The 20,348-nt window shown below is 38.5% G+C and overlaps 1 protein-coding gene across 2 annotated transcripts in view; it reads left to right on the forward strand.

The window, feature by feature from the left end:
• The first annotated feature begins 7,013 nt into the window (after positions 1-7,013).
• ELAVL4 (ELAV like RNA binding protein 4) overlaps positions 7,014-20,348 on the forward strand; it is a 156,091-nt gene continuing 142,756 nt past the window's right edge. For both annotated transcript variants that reach the window (XM_009208299.4, XM_003891860.4), the window contains exon 1: positions 7,014-7,177. In XM_009208299.4, coding sequence (XP_009206563.1) covers positions 7,160-7,177 — 18 coding nt within the window. In that variant the 5' untranslated portion in view covers positions 7,014-7,159. The remainder of the gene's footprint in view (positions 7,178-20,348) is intronic.

Here is a 20,348-nt window from a genome sequence, read left to right on the forward strand (position 1 = left end):
AGGCAGAGATACAAGGAAGCCTATGTGGAAAAGAAAAAGTCAATAAGCCAAGTCTAAAAATCACTCCAAAAGAAGGAATTGTGTCCTGAAGGGCAATAGATGGCTTTGGTATTTGAAATGTGCTAGCTACTGACTGCTGAGCACCAGTTTTATGCCAGGCACTTTAGATTCATTATGGTATCTCCAATTGTGTTGGTTAGGATATTGGTTAGGTTGCTGTGAAAGGAAGGTCCAAAATAACTGTGACCAAAATGAGACAGAAGCTTATTCCTCTGTCATGTAAAAGTCTGGGTATGTGGTCCATGGCTGCTATGACAACACACATAATCATCAAGGTTTCAAAGGCTTTCTGTTTTTTTGTCCTGCCAGTTTCTATCTCAGCTCCCACCATTACAGTTCCATGACATCTGTATTCCTGTTAGATGAAAGGGCAGTAGATAGGATGGCCCAGAATCACTAAGAGTGACCAACATTCAAGGGTAGGAGGATTAGATTCCCCTCCTGATAAGGGAGTGACAAGGTCACAATGCTGAAGAGCAGGTGGGTAGGAAGATACTGTTGTAGCCATATTTAGAAAATACAATCTGCCACACATGACAATAAATGACCTTTAACAGAATGCAGCTCTGCTTAATGAATATGAATAATCTTCAGACCAAATGGCCATGAATAATATTGATTCCATTTACTCATTTCACTCCATTTAATCCATAGAATAACCCTGTAAGGTCAGTTTAATCACACTCCCATTTTATAGATAAAGGAAGTAGGTATCTTGCCCAAGATCCCCAAGGCAGTTGTGGAGCTGGGATTTGAACCCCAACCTGTTTGACTCTCAAGCTGGAATTCTTTGCTGGCATGACACGGCCTCTCATGAAGCTTGACATCCAGAAAGAATACAACAGAAAAGAAATATTTGCCTTGCTTATCACAAGGACTCAATAAATATTTGTTGAATTGAACTAAATTAGATCAAACTCCTACAGTGGAATCTTAGGAACAAAATCTGAAAGATGTATGTTAAAGTCAGCTATGACAGAAGTAGAGTAAATCCTCACTTAACATCATCAATAGTTTCTTGGAAATTGCAACTTTAAGTGAAACGACATATAAGGAAATGAATTTGGCCATAGGCTAATTGATGCAAACAAGGATTTCATTCCTACAGCATATTTCTGGTCACAAAAACATCACTAAACTTCTGAATAAAGACTGAAACACTTCTAATATTAAAAATTGAAACAAATGTGAACTACACATACATTTAAGAAAGGTTAATAAAAACAAATAAGATAATTATTTACCCATTTTTTCCAGTTCAAGGTCGCAGGTGGCTGGAGCCTTTCCCGGCAGCTCAGGGTGCAAGGCGGGAAGTAGTCCTGGATAGGATGCCATTCCCTCATAGGGCTATGCACACACACACCCCCACACTCACTCACACTGGGACCATTTATACATGCCAATTCACTCAACATGAACAGCTTTGGGATGTGGAAGGAAACCGGGGTACCTGGAGAAAACTCATGCAGACATAGGGAGAATATCAAACTCCACATGGACAGTGGACCCAACTGGGAGTCAATTTTTTTTTCTCATCAATGTTATAATAAAATGACATCGAATGAAATGACATTATTCGAGGACCTGCTATACATGAACCAGGTAATAAAGCAAGTTCTCTGTGAATGCTGTTTTTTCATTTACCGGTATCCACAGAAAAAATACTTCTTAAAAATACGTATTTCCATTCTAAAAGGATTTAAGGGATGTGTGTTAGATTAGAAATGCCAGTAAAATGAAATAGTACTCAGAGATTTTGGTTGTCAGCATGTTGGAAATGCCCAGTGAATGGTAGCCATAGCCAGCTGGGTTCTGTTTGTGGATCTGCTTCTCACAAGCGGTGTGAATTTGAGCAGATCACTGAGCTTCTTTAGACCTGACTTTCCTCAGTAAAATGAGAAGGATAATACCAACAATTTCTAAGGTCCTTTCCAGCACTAAAACCTACATGAAGACTGAGTACTCTTTCTCTTATCATTTCCTGCATATCATGATTGGCCCAGTTATTTTCTACTACAAAGCAATTAATTATCTAGTCTATTAAGTGCAAACGACAACTGTTAACGAGCAACTAAGAATAGTTAAAACTGTGAGAGCAAAGGATCTAATCAAATGTTTCTGAACATATGCTCATGGGCTTACTTGAGAATAGCACTTATTCACTGTTCACATTAAAATCTCGGGATGAAATATTAGAGATTGCACAAATTTTGTTATATCCATAACAGTCAATAAAAGTATTATACAATGTAACTTTACTCTGACAGTGGAATACATTTACTTCACAGCCATGTAATGTAGATCTTTTTAAAAAGTACCTCATCATGCTTTGATGTTCAGTTTTTCTAACTCCTGCTTCCTTAAAGTTCAATACTGGAATCGTTTTGGTTCCCACCCCACCCCCAACCTGCTCAAAACTATCCCAATAACCACCATCCACCCACCCCCACATATAAACATACACAAGGCCAAGCTGCTTTGGACGCTCCTGCTCTGCACTCTAGAAGTCCCTCTTGCTTCCTTCTGTGTTGGTACTTGTTACACTGTATTGTCATTGTCTGTCATTTCCTCATCTACAGTCTCCTCAAGCTGTGATCATCTCAAGAACAGAAGACAACTCTACTGCCAGGGCTTAGAGTGAAGCGTGGTCTTAGTAGGTGCTCAATGAATTCTTGTTAAATGACTGCAGTTCCTTTGTTCCCCCTTAGGAGATGTTGAAATGAATACAAAGCATGTTCTATCTTATGTCAAGTTCCCAAATTCTTCAAATATCCATAATTTCACATAAGCCAATTCTTATGTTGGTGTGCATAGTTGGAGTTTGTTTTGAATGTGCCCAATGCAGAGTTGAAAGGGGAAAGAGAAGCAACTAGTATTAAGCAGCTACTTTACATATTTTTTCCAATAACATTAAAAATCGTCATCTTCATAATAACCTATAAGGTAAGTACTATTATTTCTATTAAATACAAACTGAGGATCAGAGAGAAAAAGGAACTTGCCAGGTATCATGGTATCATGCAGCTCCTGAATAACAGAGGTGGAATTCGTCTGACTCTAATAGTACACAGCACTCCACAAGGAGGAACAGGGCTAGGGGTGTGGGTGGAGACTCACTCTCACGCTCTGAAACCTGTCTTTTAAAATCGACCTGTCCCCTACATCTATGCTTACTAACCCTGAATTTTAGCTCTTTACATGTCGGTTCAGCAACAAGTGCTCCCCACCATAACTAATACCTCTATTCCTCACCACTCATTATTTGGGCCATGGATTTTTATATGGATGCCATTGTTAAGTTGTTCTCATTAAGAGAGAAATAGGGCGGGACAGGGGAGGGGTGTGACAAATCAAATCCTCAGGTCAGATCAATCAGATTAACAAAGAAGCACACCTGCTCTTATAATTAAGGTGCACAATGAGCTGGTAATGCCTTTGTGTAAAGATTTGGGACTTTTAAAGAAAAATAACATTGTCCTTAATACAGGAATTGCCTTTCTAAGGAAGAAAGTAAGTTTCCATGCTCTTACTGATTGCTTTGTTACATGAAGTTGACTATTCTAGAGCCACAACATGACTAGTAATTGTAAAACTGTAGATTTTACACTTTTACAAATTTGGGCAAAATGATCACAGATACTATTTATGGTTTGTATTGGGAAGGAACATAAATTAACAATTTGCTTTGGAGATTTTTAACATAATTCCAAAACACTTACTTTAAAATAGTTAATACTATGCTGATAAAGTTAATATTTTAATTATGTACATATATGTATACAGTCATATACATACCTGAGTTAGCCTAACAATTTTTTCAACTGATGAGAAACTTTTTTTCCTATTACATGGTTCTTAATTCTATGATGATGTACCCTTTTGATAAAATTTTTCATAAGTGGTATTACCTTAATATATTTGATTCCTAGACCTTTCTTAGATTACTTCTGAAATATCAATAAGATAAACAGAAATTATAAGATTGGAGATGTATTTTTAAAGTCTCTATGTGGAGTTTTTCAATTGTTTTTGAAAGAGCTAATAAATCCAGAGAATAGATTAAATCATTGAATATAACAAATAAAATGTACAGTAAAGTCCTATGTATGCCAGATTTTTTATTTTGAAGACTTCGTTGCTGAGCTGATTTTGGAAAAGTTAAAGATGAAAGAATTAATCTTTATATGTCTTGTGTCTGGATTTAACTTCCGTTTTAGTAATATGAGCATATGTAAATGCTACATGGGTTTCTTTTAAATGGGGACAGCTTCCCACTATGAATTATGACAGGTCATACATTTACATAACCTTTTAGTGTTAAATAACATTATGTTTATATATCAATATAAGGAACACATACTAAAATCTTTATATTAGAATGTGACAAAGAACTTAAAATTTGTTTAATTTGTGATCATTTTTACCAGGGACTGTTCTTAATGCTTTCTGTTTGTTAACTTATTTAATCCTCAGAACAAACCCCATGAAGACAGCTCTAATATTATGCCTATCTTACAGATGAGAAAACTGAGGCACAAAGAGGTTAAGTACCTCACCCAGCATCACAGAGTTACTAAGTGGTAGAGTTGTGAATCAAACCAAGACAGGCTTTAGAGCCCATGCCGTTATCCACCACACTAAACAGCCAAATTAGAATCCCTGTAGAGGTGATTTAAGTAATAAGATGGTTATAAAGAGCAAAACTTGCTACAGGGTTGTGTCTAAATCATTAAAAACAATAGTGTGCATCCAGTTTTTGTACATATGCCTACCAGTGTTAGGCTACGTGCTTTAAATGATCCCTCGCATTTAATCCTCACAACCACACCATGATATGTAAATTTAGGCAACTTACTTAACTTTCCTATTTAAGTCTCAGTTTCCTCATCAGCTGACATGGGGAAGATATTCTAGAGTGATTAGCACAGTATCTAGCACAAAGTAAAGTCTTAATAAATGCCAGCTGTTAATATCATTACTGTTTTTAGGCTTTAGAAAGATCAAGCAGCTTGTTCAAGATGACATATCTTAAAGAGGAAAGAACTAAGATTTGAACTTAGATTTGATCAATACCCTAACTACAGTGGTTAAGACTATATTCTTTACTATGCTAAACTACACTGAATTTTTGCCTGCTGGCCTTTGCCACAATGCTTTGCTCATTGTAGGTATTTTGATAATAATTAGAGATAGTGATACATTAAAACTAATCTGTTTTATTTTAATTCTAAAATAATAAACATTTACTACTGTTTTTTTTTTTAAAAAAACACAGGCAAAAGGGAAATATAGATCATGCATAATCTCACCTTCCAAAATAACCAGTTACCCTTTCAAAAAACAGGATCATTCTGAAGATACAATTTTGTGAACTGCTTTTCTCACTTTGAAATATATTGTGAACATCTTTTCATGTTGATATTCATCAACTGTATCATTCCTAATGTCTCCAGAATATTCCATTGTATGATCAGTCCCCTTTATTGACTGATGTGAAAAATTAGTCAACAAAGATGTTCACAATATCATGTTGACTGATAGAAAAGTTATAAATAATATTTATAATTTTTCCATATTTCAAAGAACGCTACAGCAAATAATCATAGAGTCAAATCTTTGAACATGTTAATGATTATTTCCTTAAAATAAATTTATAAAAGTGGAACTACTGGATCAAAGGATTTGAGTTAGCAGAATTTTGAGTTGGTATATCCCCAACTGCTCAGGAACAAAATTCCTTTGTATTACATAACCAAAGAAGATTGTAGGAAAAAAGTTCTTATAGCCATCAGTGATTGTTCAATTTTAAGGCTGCTCTAAGAAACTTGAATTGCATGAGATAGTCCATGGAAAGTGCATAGCGCTTGGCATAGTGTCAATAACATAGCGATTATTACAATGAAACCATCATCAAATTTGTTCCATTTGTCATCCAAAATCTTTTTGCTACCTAGGATTCCTCTTTAGTTTGTTTGGGCCTATCTGAAGTTCTGAATCTTGCTCAAGTCTTAAAAACAGGGAAAGCTTGAGAATGCTGAGAATTGTGAGGTAAAGCAATAGGCTAGGGGTCAGGAGAACTTTTATAATTTTTCCTCCTGATTCTTTTGTAATCTGGGGCAGGTCTTTTCTGGACCTCAGAGCCTCCACCTATAAAGAGACACTGGATAAGATGATCTCTTTACTATTTCCATTCTAACTCTTGATACGAAGCTTACTTTAGCCCAATAATTTTTACTGATACCTGTACTTCCTGTATTTTGAATCAAGTTAGAATAGCGGCCATTCTCAACAATTCAACTGTGAGTTTCTCAGCCCTAGGAGTGGACTTTTATGAAGGTCAAGGAGGGCCAAAGAAGCTACTTTTTCCATTTTTCATGATCATCCCATTACCTACCACAGAACTAATGTTGTGTTATTCAAGCATCTAGCGTGGTTTAAAAGGCCACAGAGTAATGGAAGGGCCAGTAACTATTTTTACCTGAAATCAGAACTCACAAAGGACTTTGGCATTTCGTTTGGGTCAACTGTTTCCATTTCTCACTTTACTTTGGACATATCTTAGACACCAAACAGCCAAACATGACTTGAAGGATCTACTTAAGGTGTCTACATTCCCTGCCAAAGACAAGCCACCTTCTTCATGCTCCCCTCCCCAAAGGGTAAGATTTATTCTAAGGGTTCTGAATTGGTCACATTTATAAACCCCCTGGGCCCGGCACAGCAATTAACATTGGTCCAAACGGTGTCAGTGAACTTTAGCTTCAAAGAAGCTACCTCATTTAAAATTTAAGCAGACCACAGGTAGCAGCCTTGGAGGAAAGAGAGGAGACTTTCTCCTTCAACATTTTGAGCACACTGGAATGCCAACCCCCGAGGTAGGCGCCAGGGCCACCACAGGAACCTGACTCGCAGGAGTCATCCTCCGTCTCTACGCGAAGCGCCCCCTCGAGGTGGCCAGGGGGTGGCGGCGGCGACGGTGGCGGAGCCGCAGAGCGAGCTAGAGAGCTAGCGCAGTGAGACTCTGCGGACGTCTTCCCGCCAGCTGTGCCCCACCCAGCCCAGCCTCCGCCGCCTCGGGCCGAATCGCCCGGCGGGGAAGATGCGCCTCAAGAACCAGGTAGAAGCGCCTCGGCGCAGGCCCCACACCCCCGACTCCGCCCGCCCTCTGTTACGGACGCCCGCCTGGCCACGTGGTCGCGACTGGCTTCTCCCAGCGGCCAGCCTGGCCACCCTGACTCCCAGGGAGGGGGAGAGGGCCCTTGCAAAAGGATCCTGCCCCCGCGCTGCCCGGACCCGAGGGCTCCTGGCGACACTATCCGCCGCCCATCTGGCGGCTCTGGCCCCTCAGGTCCGGGTCACACCCCGGCCGGCCTCCTGAGACTTCCCGGCCCCAGGGGAGACAACCGAAACTTGGGTTGACACGCGTCCCCTCCCCGGCGACAGTCGACCCCACAGCAGCCCTGCGCCACTCCTCTCTGCGCCTTTTCGGAGTTGTCCTCGAGGTGGCTTTGTTGAACGTACTGGTGGCGCCAAAAAGTCCAGGCAGCTTCGGGCCATCAGGGCCCCGAGGCGCTGGGCGCGCCGGCTTGGATCCTCAGAGGTTCCCTCTGTGTGACTTTCGCTAATTGTCACACAGGGAGGGCAGCACCCTCCCCTGTCTTTCCTCTATTACACCCCGCTGTGGACGTGGGACTTGGGTTTTTCTAGACGAGATTAGGAAGGCGCCTGTGTTACACTAAGCAGTGCTCATGTTTAGCTGAGGAAGAAGGAGGCTCACGTATTCGTAGGGTGTACCTGTGTGTGTTGTAATTGTTGTCTCTCTTTGGGCTGGGGCTGTCATACATGGAGGATTTAGTAAACACAGGTCTTGAAGTCTTGAACTTGCTGGAGACTCATTTGTTTCTACCAGGAGAGAACCTCCCCTCCCCCAACATATGTTAAGGGACTTCAGGAGACCACAGGGAAACCGAGGGGAGGGACTTCTAGAAAACAACTCCAGGTTTGGGGAAAATGAGTCATATTGATTCCCAAGCTGTTAGCCAATACCACTCAAGGGTGATAATTCTCATAAAATCTTCCCACTGGGGACTTAAATACCCGGCTCCACAACAGTTTGTTGAGAGCTCTGTGGTTCCTTTAAGCCTATCCATGCCCCTTACCTAAATGCTTTAACTTAGTAGAGCTCCTTGAAGAAGCTGCCTCACATTATCCTCCTGCGTTTGTGCGCCTAGCTTTTAATATTTTATAATACTTGCAAATTGACACTGAACAAGCTTTAACCTCCGTCATTTCAGAATAAGTTTGATGTTTTAAGTGAGATGTGAATGGAACTCCATTCATGAGGGAAGTAGTCTGTGTGAAGTGTTTTGTAAATGTGAGTGGGTTGAGTTTAAAACACTGAATAAAATTAACGTAACAAGGAATCAAAAGGTTCAATCCAGATGTTTGCCTCCTTGTTTCCTCGATAAAGTGACAGTAAAATACTGCATGACACCACTTGCTTCCTTAATAAAGTGACAGTACGATGCTGCGCGGCACCTCTCCTTTCAGTTCTTAGGTAGGGTAGACTGTGGCACTGTGGCTTATGGGGTCGACCATGAGCAAGTGGATGGTTGGATTCCTTCCATTCATTTTTTAAAGCACTAACAAAATCCTGGGGCCGATGGGGTTGTGACCCACCCACCTATACAGAGGATTTTCCCCCTCTTCTAACTACTCTAGAAATATATGAGGGATTTACATGCAGGTTTTCAGTTGAAGAACTTGTAGGTAATCCTCTTTAGTTATCATTAGTATTAGCCTCTGAAACCTTTGCTTGCTGGTTAAGATAACGTACTTGGGTGTGGATTGTAATAGAGGTGGAGTTGTGAGTTAGAGCTGGTGGCCTTGCTAATTCCTCTACTTACTGTGTGTTTTGGGTCGACAGAAAACTCCTTAGCATTTGTGTAAGTGCAATATAGTTTAGCACGAGAGATTTTACATTAGATATTCTTGGTTCCAGTCTGACCTCAACACTCAGTAGTTATGTGATTTTGCATAATTAAATTTTTGGTCCTTCCCCCCACATTTTTCGCCATAGACACAGGGGTTAATACCAACCTGGTAAAGTTGATATGAAAATTAATAGAAAATTATATATGTACAGTGCCTGCCATGTGGGCACTCGGTAAGTACTGCTATTATCAACCAAACATAAACAGTAGCTATTACCACCGCTGCTACTACATTGCTTAAAAATGGCTCCCTGTAGTTGGGGAGGGAGATTTGGCTACAGAGGGACAGGAGGGAGCTCACTGGGGTGACTGAAGTATGCTTTATCTTGATTGGGGTATTGGTTACAAAGGTGTATCCATTTGTCAAAACTCATCAAACTGAGCCTTTAAGATCTGGGCATTTAATTTTATGTGCATTATATATCAATAAAGTTCATGTTTAAAATTAACCTCCAAATGTGTTAAGTACATGCCTTTGGGAGGCCTAATTCTGCATAATAGTATACCTTCTTCATAAGTTTATCCTGAGCCGCAGGAAAGTCAGAGAAAGTGCTTTAATTTTTCAGGTTGATGTCAGGAGTGATGGTCCATGGAAAAAAATGATTGTCTTGTGCCAAGATTATATTTAATTTGGTACTAGTCTTCATTAGTAGCTTAAAAAAAATTGAAATGTTTTATTTGATCCAGTACTGCTCATTTGCATAATATGATAATGGATATGATAATATCCATCCAGTATTCACAGTTCCTGAAAAATCATAGTGATTTTGCATCCCTTTTCCTGCTTTCAGTAAATTCTATGCATTGTTTTAGTTAAGTGAAATATGTAAAGTGTGTTTAGCACAGTACCAGGCACATGGTAAATACCAGTACATGCTAATTGTTAGTGTTTAAACTGATGTATTCAAATTCATCTTTTTTATAGGACAGAATCAACACTATATAGATTATAATATCAATCTATCATAAATATGCTGTGAAAAGTTTTTGAGGTAGAAACAAACCAAAAATTATTAATAAAATGTTGTAAAACTAAAATCTCACTTATCCAAACTTAGTGGTCATGAACTTTTTACAACATTATGTCTTGAGAATGCAGGCAAAAACTATGATGGAAGCAGAAACTTTTCTCAAAAGCAAACATATATCCACAAACAGTATGCTAACTCATTTACTCAGAGGCAAGCTCCTCACACATTCCCTCAAGCCTTTTTATTTTTACTTCAGACATAGTTCTAATATGTTTAGTTCCTTAGTTTCTCAGCCTATAGTAGTTTAGAAACCTTGCTAAATACAAGTTTCAAGAAATATTGGCTGAATGTGTGGGGTGAACAAATTGTAAAGATAAGACATGAGAAATCAGTCTTAATCTTGGGTCAAAGTAAAACTTGATTTAGGGTACTGAATAGTATTGCTGAATTATTTGAAATTTTAATTTTTATTCTTTAAAAGAGTTAAATTGTATATTCTCTCTAGAAAGTGGGGCAGTGTATAGTGATGTATTTTAGAAACATTTCCATCTGAAAGGATTAGATTACAAACTTTGGTTTGTCAAGGGCAAGCTTCAGTTATCTGGATATCTTAATGTGGAATGACTTATTCACTCATGGTACTGCATAAATGAGGCATCTATCAACTTGTGATTTTTTTTATTGGGAACTGGATTTTTATAATTAATTTCATCTTTTGATAGAACAACATGATGAGGTAAATCATACATAGAGTATTAGTTTGCTGGGGCTGCCATGACAAATATCACAGACTGGGAGGCTTAAACAACACAAATTTACTTCCTCACAGTTCTGGAGGCTAGAAGTTCAAGGTGAAGGTGTTAGCAGGGCTGTTATTCTGAGATCTGTCTCCTTGGCTTGTAAGATGGCTGTCTTGTCTGTCTCTTCATATGTTCTTTGCTCTGCGGCCTAATATCTTCTTTAAGAATACCAGTCCTATTGGATTAGACCTCTTTTTACCTTAATTACTTTTTTAAAGGCCCTATATGAAAATCCAGTCACATCCAGAGATACTGGGGGTTAGCACTTCAACATATGAGTTTGAAGGGACTTAATTTAGCCAGTAACACATGGTATTTAGTAAAAAGCTGTATTGATTCTTTCAAAATAATTCAGCATGCAGAATATGAAACAGGTGAGATTTTAATTCTTGCTTTGGAACAGTTCAATTTGGATTTACATGTGAGAAACCCCAAAATACTCATCATGTACCAACACACACACATACACACACACACACACCACACTTTTTGTGTGTAAAGTTGATTATAACTGAAATTGAGTTAGGGTCATTGTCCAAGCTGAGTTTAATCTGTGATAAGGTCCACTAGCAATGTCTTTCATTGACCAAAAAAGACAGCTGTGCAGTAGCTTCCTAATCTTTCTGGTTTTATAGTGTCTTAGGTGATGGAAGCAGAAGGTTTGACTTTCTCAAAATAAACCATTTAACACTTTGATACTTTCATATCTCCTTGTCATTTGAGCTCTTTGACCTTCTAGGTATCTCTGAAACAAAATAATTATACTAATCCCTTGATGCATCTTTTCCACATATTCAAACCATGAATTTATGGACCAAAATTTGCCACACAAGCACCTTTGTTCACTCAAGTCAGAGTCTGGCAGTAGTTTACTCAGAGGAACCTAAACTGCCTACTACACGGTTTATTCTCACTAGTTTGAAGTTCATCTCTGTTCCACACGTTCATGCATCAGAGTATGATATTTTAATCCAAAGAAAAGGAAAAAAACCCTCTAAACTTGTGTTGTACAAAAATGACTCCCAAAAGCATTATGTATGTTACTGTTACTACCAGTTTGTGCTAATTTGCACAGCCTCTGAACAACTGGCAAAGTGGCTAGTGTTGATAATGTAACTGCTACAGAGTTCCCAGTTGCTGTAGGAATTTTTAAATTTTATTAGTATGATAACAGAGCTTACAGTTATTCACAGTATGTTAATTGCAAATGCTTATTATTTGTAGTACCAGCTTGATACTTGATCTTATGTTTCTTTTAATAGAAATACTGCAGCTTTTACATTTCATTATAATGGAGGTTAATCATCACTATGAATTTTCACCTATGAGCAACAATTTTGAAACAAGTTATAGTTGGGGTGAGTCTATTAGATTTAAAATATAACATCAAAATAGCTTTCTTTTTGTACTTTTAATACTTCCATTGACAAAAAATTCTCATGTCTCTGAGCCTCCTAAAACCATTTCAGATGACTGATGGATAATTGATTTGTTTTGTCTTTTATGTTTTGTGTTTTGAGACGGTCTTACGCTGTCACCCAAACGAGTGTAGTGGCATGGTCACAGCTCACTGTATCCCTGACCTTCTGGGCTCAAGCAATCCTTCCACCTCAGCCTCCTGAGTAACTGGAACAACAGGTTCACGCCGCCAAGCCTAGCTAATTTTTGCATGTTTTTGTAGAGACAGGGTCTCTCTATGTTGCCCAGGCTATTCTCAAACTCCTGGCCTCAAGTGATCCTCCCACCTCAGCCTCCCAAAGTGCTGGGATTATAGGTGTGATTGATTGATAGACTCAGTGAATATTATTGAGTGTCCAGTATGGACCTGGCCCAGTTGTAGGTGTTTAGGATGTATCAGTGAACAAAACTCAGCTATCCCTGTCAGCAAAGGAACAAGAGAAAGTAGACGTTAAAAATAACCATAATCAAGAAGTGCATCATAGAGCATGTTAGACAGTTACAAATGCTATGTGGAAAAAAAAATAGGGTAAGATAAAGAGGGATAAGGATTCCAGTGGAGGATTGCAATCTTGAATACAGTAGGCCTCAGTGGGAAGTGATATTTGAACAAAACTTGATGAAGGTGAGGAAGTTTTAGTTGTGTGGCTATCTGGGGATTATATAAGCAGAGGGAACAGCCAGGTCAAAGGCCATATGGCGGGAGCGTACCTACAGGTGTTCAAGTTACAGCAAGGAGGTCATTGCGGCTTGAGAGGAGTCAGCAAGGAGGAAAACTATTGTAAACTGAGTTATATGTTTTGTATGCTGAGTAAGTGTTGACATAAATATTGTCTACCAGTAAGTAGATGCTTAGCATAGTGGTTCTCTCCAAATGCTTGTTGAATGTTTCTTTGGCAAATGAATTTGTGCTTATAAGAACTGGTTCTGAAATGCAATGGAAAATGGACTTCTGCTAATTCTACTGCTGGCAGAAGTTAGATTAGGAGATGGAAAAGGGAGGAAGGCAGGAAAACAACCTGATAGATGCTAATGTGTAGGTGTCTGAGTCCTGCCCAACCATTGTCACACCCATCTTGCCAGGGGAATTAATTTTTCACTTATCTAGTACTGAAAATTTGGTACTGAAAATTTCCTTTTCTGTTTGATTTTTGTCCTCATGATTGGAAATTTTAACCAGAAAGAATAAATTCCAGTGTAAAGAATATACTAGATTTGAAAGTATGAGATCTGTCAACCTTAGAAGACTCACACCATAGATTGGTATTATTCTTTTTAGTTTATTTCTTATAGGATAGACCTTATAATTATTATATTTGTGTATTTCATTTATAGTTAACAAAGTATTTTTACATATATTAATATTAATTTGATCCTCACAGCAAATCTATGTGAGAGGTGGGCAGCCATTAGTAAGTTTTGGGCTGAGTATCTTCCATTTGCCCTTGAGATCTTACTCCCTACCCCTTTCCCAATCTTTTCTGTGGCCTTGGGGCTGACCTTCATGGCTTCATCAACAAGCTCCCTTGCACTCTTGCTTCTGGAAGGATTCAGCCAATACGGGGTGCTTACAAGATATCTCAGACAGATGAAAAGTGAGTTTGGAATATTTACTTCTCCAGCTCTCTCCCTTCCAGGTTACTGGCTAGCAGTGGCTAGCAGTGGCTGCGTGGAGGCCACAGCACCTATCCAATCTACAGCTACAGCTTTCTCTCTCTTTATGGGTTCTCTCAAGATCTAGGGCTGAGTCTCCACTGTTTCTATCTTCGATGACTTATCTTCATTAAATCCTGCTAAATTTCCCTTTCTGAATACGCCTTCTGTTTCCTGTTGAGACCCTGACCAAGACACTACTCTAAAAACAACAGCCTTGGAGAAGTTGGATGACTTGCCCAATAATAGATATTCAGTAAATGACAAGAGTAGGGACTTAAATCCTGGTTTTGTGACTTCAAAACATGATCAATTTTAAATATACCACAAAGGAACTTATCCCAACTGGTGGATAGTGTTGAAAAAAATCTTTCTACTTTGACCTTCAAAAGTCTATATAGGCCAGGCACGGTGGCTCACACCTGTAATCCCAGCACTTTGGGACAATCAACAAGTTATTTATTGAGCAAATGACTTAGTATGAGCCTCCTTCAACCAAAACCTTTACAAAAAAAGTTTTGAAGTTGTGCTGCCTTGAATTAAAATTTCAGAGAGGTAGGGTGGAGATGGGAGTAAGGAGAAAATAAAAAGCAAAAGTTCTGAGTAGTCATCAACTGCAGAGTGCCTAAATAGGAAGTCTACACCAGGAAGTCGTGTTTTTGCTGCCCAAGGTGTGAGTAGGACTCTGTACAACTTTGCTCTCTTATGCAACTTGTGATTGATCTGGGTTAGTTTGCTCTGCTGTTATTATGAAAGGGATTTCCTTTTCTTTCCCTGAAGATGGGCTGCCCGTCTTTTTCCCTACATTTCTGATAGTAAAGGTCTTTTTATTCTCACAGCATGAGTTTCTGGACAAAGGGTCATCTGGGAAGCAAAAGTTTTGAGGATCTTACTCAGGTCACTGGAACTAGTGTTCTAGAAGTGCCTGGTGCATGATGGTAATAATTGAAGTCACACCCCAAGTTTGTATTACTAATAAGAGTTTTTTACTACAAACTTTCACTGTCTGTTCTTGTTGAGGGGGAAATGACACTGAGTGTAATACTATATGGTCATGCACCACACAAGAACGTTTAGGTCAACAACAAAGTTCATATATGACGGTGGTCCTGTAAGATTATAATGGAGCTGAAAAAATCCCATTGCTTAGTGACTTCATAGCCATTGTAACATCGTAGCATAATACGTTACTCATATGTTTGTGGTAATAGTGGTGCACACAAATCTACTGTGCTGCCAGTCATATAAAAATATAGCACACACAATTAGGTACAGTTTATAACACTTGATAATGTTAATACATTACTAAGTAACTGGTTTATGCATTTACTATACTATATTTTTTATCATTATTTAAGAATGTACACCCGCCAGGCGAGGTGGCTCATGCCTGTAATCCCAGTACTTTGGGAGGCCGAGTCAGGCAGATCACGAGGTCAGGAGATCGAGACCATCCTGGCCAACATGGTGAAACCCCGTCTCTACTAAAAATACAAAAATTAGCCGGGCATGGTGGCAGGCACCTGTAGTCCCAGCTACTCAGGAGGCTGAGGCAGGAGAATGGCGTGAACCCAGGAGGCAGAGCTTGCAGTGAGCCAAGATTGCGCCACTGCACTCCAGCCTGGGCGACAGAGCAAGACTCTGTCTCAAAAAAAAGAAAAAAAGAATGTACACCTACTTATTTTAAAAAATAGTTTATTGTAAAACAGCCTCAGGCAGGTCCTTCGGGAGTTATTTCAAAATAAGGCGTTGTTATCACAGGAGGTGACAGGTCCATGTTGGTTATTGCCCTTGAAGACTTTCTATTGGGACAAGATGTGGAGGTGCAAGACAGTGATATTGGTGATTCTGACCCTGTATGGGCCTAGGCTACTGTGTGCATTTTTAGTTTTTAACAACAAAGTTTTTAAAAGTAAAAAAATAATAATAATAGAAAAAAGCTTATAGAAAAGGATATAAAGAAAGAAAATGTGTACAGCTGTACATGTGTTTGTGTTTTCAGCTAAGTGTTATTATAAGAGTCTAAAAGTTTAAAAATTTATAAAGTAAAAAAGTTACAGAAACTACAGTTAATTTATTATTAAAAGAAAAAACATTTTTATAAATTCAGTGTAGCCTAATTGTACAGTGTTTATAAAGTCTACTGTAGTATACAGTAATGTCCTAGGCCCTCGTATTCACTCAGCACTCATTCATTGACTCACTCAGAGTAACTTCCAATCCTGCAAGCTCCATTTATGGCAACTGCCTATAAAGATGCACTGTTTTTAGTCTTTTATTCTGTATTTTACTGTACCTTTTCTATGTTTAGATGCACAAATACAAGCATTGTGTTACAGAGGCCTGCAGTATTAACTACAGTCACATGCTGTCCAAGTTTGTAGTGTGTGAACAGTAGGATATCCCATATAACCTAGGTCTGCAGTAGTCTATACAACGTAGGCTTTGTGTAAGTACATTATGTGATGTTTGCATGATGACAAAACTGTCTGATGTATTTCTCAGAATGTATCCCCATTGTTAAGCAATATGTGACTATACTATAATATGATGTCAAGTTGCCATGTTGTTTGGGACATATGACACAAGAACAGAGCTCAAGAAACTTTTGTATACATGGGACAATTTTGTGAGTTCCAAATCACACCCTTCAAGGGTGTGATTTATTCTTTTTGGGTATACATTATGCAAGCAAGGCTAGAGTATTCTTACAATAAAATAATTTTAAAAGACAGCACCAAAACATTTTTCCAAATTAAAGTAAGCTTGAGTTACTTTTTTCTGATTTTTGAAATGGAAGAATCAGAGTCTATGGGGGGAAGTGATCAGAGTAAACTAAAATTTAGTGCTCTATCCTCTAATCATAAAGTGGTGTCACATAGGGGTCACAATGGACCATGGTCTGCTTTTATAGATAAATGCTGTTCTGTGGGAGACGTTCTCTAACTCACGAGCTAGAGAACAGACTTAACAAATTTACAAAACCAAATTGGGATAACCAGTACTGTAAACACTGTCATTATAACCATGGAACACTAGATTGATGTGAAATGGATTGACATTCAGCAGGGGTAAGGACAGGATAGGATATATAGGAAGAAAAACCAAACCACAAAAAATTAAATGGGAAATTTTGAAAGGGGCAGCCTTCTTACCTTATGTTTCTATAGCACCCTTTCACTTTCCTTTTACACTTATCCACATAGAAAGGTTGTTATAAAGGGAGCATGAAAATTGAAGATTAAAAAATAAAAATGGCTTCACTTGACTAGTCTAAAGAAAAAAAAAAGTAAAAATGGACCTCTACATTAATGGTAAGAATTCTATGATAATTCCTTTTTTTTTTTTTTTTTCCTGACAGTGTCTCACTCTGTCACCCAGGCTAGAGTACAGTGGCAGTGTACTCTACATACTGCAGCCTCTGCCCCCCAGACTCAGGTAATCCTTCCACCTCAGCTCCCTTAGTAGCTAGGACTATAGGCATGCACCACCGTGTTTGTATTTTTTGTAGAGATGGGATTTCCCCATGTTGCCCAGGCTGGTCTCAAATTCCTGGCCTCAAGCGATCCATCGCCCTCAGCTTCCCAAAGTGCTGGGATTATAGGCATGAGCTGCTGCACCTGGCCCAGGATAATTCTTTTATTATAAGTATTCTTGTTCCTATATTCACTATTCTGGTTAATGGCACCACCATTTACCCAGTGGCCCTAGGCAGAAAAATATTGAATCTAGAAATTATCCTAGATTCATTTTTCTTCCTTACTGCCTGCATTAAATTTTTCAGTCTCTGGGTCCAGGTAGTCAAACTGATACCTTTAATTAGCCAACATTTATTGAGTGCCTAATAGAGTGTTATAAATTAAAATTGCTAACCTTGTAGAGCTTGCATTTTCTTAAATATCAGTTATATTTCTCTGATTCTAAGATAAGATTTCTGAGATGGAAATGCATTTTACAATAAAGTTTAAAAAAATACTACACTAAAACTTAGCAAATTGTGATGCACTTGTCATTGCCTATACATGCATGGACTTAGTGAAGCTCACAGGAAGTATCTGTTAAACTGTCACTTCAGTTCATTTATTTGCATTTAGAAGCCTCATGTAAAATGAAATTTGAACTGAAATTTGGATCCCTGATTGTTATTTAAGATGTTAAGAAATAGCCAGCAAACACATGAAAAGATGTTCAGTGTCATAAAAACCATAATGAGATACTACTTTTTGCCTACTAGCATGGCTATGATTTAAAAAAAAAAAAAAGTATTGGTGAGGATATGGAGAAAATGGAACCCCCCTGTTTTGCTTTCACTCCTTGGCATATATACCCAAAAGAATAGAAAACAAGTATTCAAGTACAAGTACACACATGTTCATAGAGGCATTATTCATAAATGGCCAAAAGGTAGAAACAACCCAGATGTCCATGAGTGGATGAATGCATAAACAAATTGTTTTATATAATGCAGTGGAATATTATTCAGCCATGAAAAGTACAGAAATTCTGATACATGCTACAACATGGATGAACCTCCAAAACATAAGTGAAAGAAACCAGACACCAAAGGTCACGTATTATATTATTTCATTTATGAGATATCCAGAACAGATAAATCTATAGTGTCAGAAGGCAAATTGGTGTTGCCAGAGGTTAGGGAGTGGTGGTGAATGGGGAAAAACTGCTTAATGAATAAGGGGGAATAATGGAAATGTTTTGGAACTTGATAGAGGTCATGGTTGCACAAAAATGTGAACCTACTAAATGCCACTGAATTGTTCACTTTAAAATGGTTACTTTTGTTATATAAATTTTATCTCAATAAGGTATTTTTTAAATACTACACTGTGCTACAAAATTGAAATGAAAAGTTATTGTATGCCCTAAAGTTTGTCTGTCATATACTGTTCATTACAAGTAAATAAACAGAATAAATTGTCAAATCTCTTTATATAAAACCTAGAATTTCAGAGTTCAGAGAGATTGTTATGACCTTTTCATGTGTCATCAAGGAATGTCATTTAGGCACCTGCCATATATTTGTCAAAAGCTCGACTTCCAAAAGAAGCTGTATGATTTTTCATGATACATAATTAGGTATAATAGGAGTGTCCACATTCCTTTTCCCCTCAACAGCTCAAACTACATCAATATGCCACAATCAGGAATCATAAGTGATGTCATGCTTTGCAGCTAAGTCATAGAGAACTGGTGACAGAGTCGCAACTTGGCTCAGGATCAAGATCCAGAGCAGTGACTAAGGACTTTGTGAAGCAGAATCTCCTGCTCTTACTATGGAGGAGGGCCTGGGTCAGCCTCTAGGTGAGAAGGTGCTACACTGGGTCCTCTGTTCTAACTACTGCACTGTCACCAGTATGATCCTACTTGTAAGATACTTTCCCACTGTCGCCTGCCAAGTCTCAAACAAGTCTCAGAATTCAGTGGCACAGTGAGCCTATGTTTCCACACTTTACAGGCCCAGAACCTGATTTCCCCACACCACTCCATCTCTTCTTCATCAATTGTGGCTGGACAAAGTTGTCTGCCTACTTCCTCTGGCCAGGTACCCTGAGTGCCTTGTAGCACTCAAGCATGATTTACACCCCTCATTCAAGGTAATTTTTCTCCTATTTCTCTTGTTGGAGAGGAAAAAGAAATAGACATATGTTTAATATCCAGCACAGAGTATCCCTATACATTTAAAAAAATCAAAACTTTGAATACCAAACGCAGACCAAACCTTAATATTCCTTGATACCTCTTGAGATTGTAATATCAATCCTAAAGTATCAGAGAGATCAAGTTCACCAGCATGGTTTATGAAAAGTAAGATCCTTATGATGCTCTGCGCTTAACAGTCAATGACCAAAAGTGATGGAGAAGATATTTACATAATAGCTTTGGTTTGTTCATAAAATTATATACCAGTTTAGTTTTCAAAGTTTGACTCTTTGCTGGGCTTGAATAGTGGCTATTTTCTTTGGTATTGTTTTTAACCTGAATCCCTTGAGGCAAGGTATGTACTCTCCAGTTAGGCTATAGAGAGCATGGGCTTCCTTTCCTCTTTTTTAGGTCAATTTACACATTTATGTTTCCTACCTATCCCCTGTAGTCATTCGAGTTTATGATTATGAACATAAATTCAAGTTTTAAAATTATATATAGTTATGCAGATAACTCACAGTAAGACTAAATCCTTAAATAATGCATACTAAATTCTGGGCACTGTTTAAAGTGTGTAATCCATAGTAACTAACGGAAACCTCACAACCCCATCAGGTAGTGTGGCCCTCATGGAGGTGCACCATTCAGATCTGCCTTTAAGAGGAAGCTTATGTTCATTTGCAAGGAGTGCAGTTAGATGACAGTCTCCAGTGGCAGTGCCTCTAGGCCATGCTTTTGCTGAGTGGTCCTAG

The sequence above is a fragment of the Papio anubis genome, chromosome 1 (assembly GCF_008728515.1).
Source record: "Papio anubis isolate 15944 chromosome 1, Panubis1.0, whole genome shotgun sequence".
Lineage (NCBI taxonomy): Eukaryota > Metazoa > Chordata > Mammalia > Primates > Cercopithecidae > Papio > Papio anubis.